The following is a 1,322-nucleotide window of genomic DNA, read 5'->3' as shown; positions in this document are numbered from 1 at the left end:
TTTATTATTTATTTATTATTCATTCAGTTTTTTGCATATGGCATCAGGGAATGGTAATATCTTTTTATCCTGTACTTCTCCTCAGAACACTGAAGTGTACCCCCTCCTAAGCTCAGCTCTCCATGACCCACATTATTTTGAAAAACCAGACACCTTCTATCCTGACCACTTTCTGGATGCCAATGGGGCACTAAAGAAAAATGAAGCTTTTATGCCCTTCTCCATAGGTAAGATGGACCTGTGATTCCTTTCTGAGACTCTAGAGGGCAGATCCTTTCTCCAACATGAACAATAATGATCCCATTTAACCATTTAACGCCAGGGATGGACTCCAGAAACTAAAGGAGTGTCTTTGAAAGGAGGACCTTAATAACACGTTTAAAATTCTAAACTTGAGAAAATTAATTTTCTCAACAAACAATAGCAACAACCGAACACCATCTGTGAACACTGCTGTGATCTGGGTAGAGTCTTGAAGACTGCCAGGAGGAGGGAGGCATTTGGATTTACCCTTGAGCACTCAAGACTTGGGGCAGGATTTGACACACTTGTCTCTGTTTGCATTCAAGACTCTTGGGCTAAATCTGCCAGGCGTGGGGTCACATGCCTTTAGTCCCAGCACTCAGGAGGCAGAGGTAGGCGGATCTCTGTGAGACAGAGGCCAAACTGGTCTACCTAGTGAGTTTTGGGCCAGCTGGAGCTATGGGGAGACCCTGTCTCAAAAAGACCAAAAAATTTGTTAGAGAAATCAAATTTATTAGAATTTATTTGAACAAAGAAGCCATAATGTTCTGAAGCAGTGAAAGTTCAGATTTATGCTGCCCAGCAATGTGGATGGGCAATGGATAGAGGAAAGGGGAGCTGGGCATATGGACACAGCCTGATTGATTAGAGGTCCACTTTGGCTTTACTTGAGCATGCATGAATAGTTGGCATCCTGGCACAGGCTGAGTGCTATGATTGGCAGAGGTCCTGTTTATTTCTGGAACACTATAACCTCAAGTCGGTTTGCAGCTCATTACTTACTAAATTAGGTTAGTGTTTGTTATTGTTATGAACAGAGGCAGCCTTATGTCAAATTTAATTCGGTTTAAGAGGCTGAGACAAAAAGACAGGAGAAGGAGGGAGGGAGAGAGAGAGACAGAGAGAGAGAGAGAGAGATCTAAAAACACTTCTCTTCACATTTAGATACACAAACACAGATGACACACATAGGAGTGTTTCCCCTCCCTTCCTCTCTCCCTCCCTCCTTCCCTTCCCCCTCCCTTCCTCTCTCCCTCCCTCCTCCCTTTCCCCCTCCCTTCCTCTCTCCCTCCCTCTTT

The 1,322-nt window shown here is 44.0% G+C and overlaps 1 protein-coding gene across 1 annotated transcript in view; it reads left to right on the top strand.

Moving 5' to 3' along the window:
• LOC103734444 (cytochrome P450 2B1-like) overlaps positions 1 to 1,322 on the top strand; it is a 24,158-nt gene that overhangs the window by 20,998 nt on the left and 1,838 nt on the right. Inside the window, 1 exon segment of the mRNA XM_029563638.1 lies at positions 86 to 227. Within this exon segment, the coding sequence (XP_029419498.1) occupies positions 86 to 227 (142 nt within the window).

The sequence above is a fragment of the Nannospalax galili genome, unplaced genomic scaffold, assembly GCF_000622305.1.
Source record: "Nannospalax galili isolate Female #2095 unplaced genomic scaffold, S.galili_v1.0 scaffold857, whole genome shotgun sequence".
Taxonomy (NCBI): domain Eukaryota; kingdom Metazoa; phylum Chordata; class Mammalia; order Rodentia; family Spalacidae; genus Nannospalax; species Nannospalax galili.
This window is presented reverse-complemented; position numbering and strand designations above follow the sequence as displayed.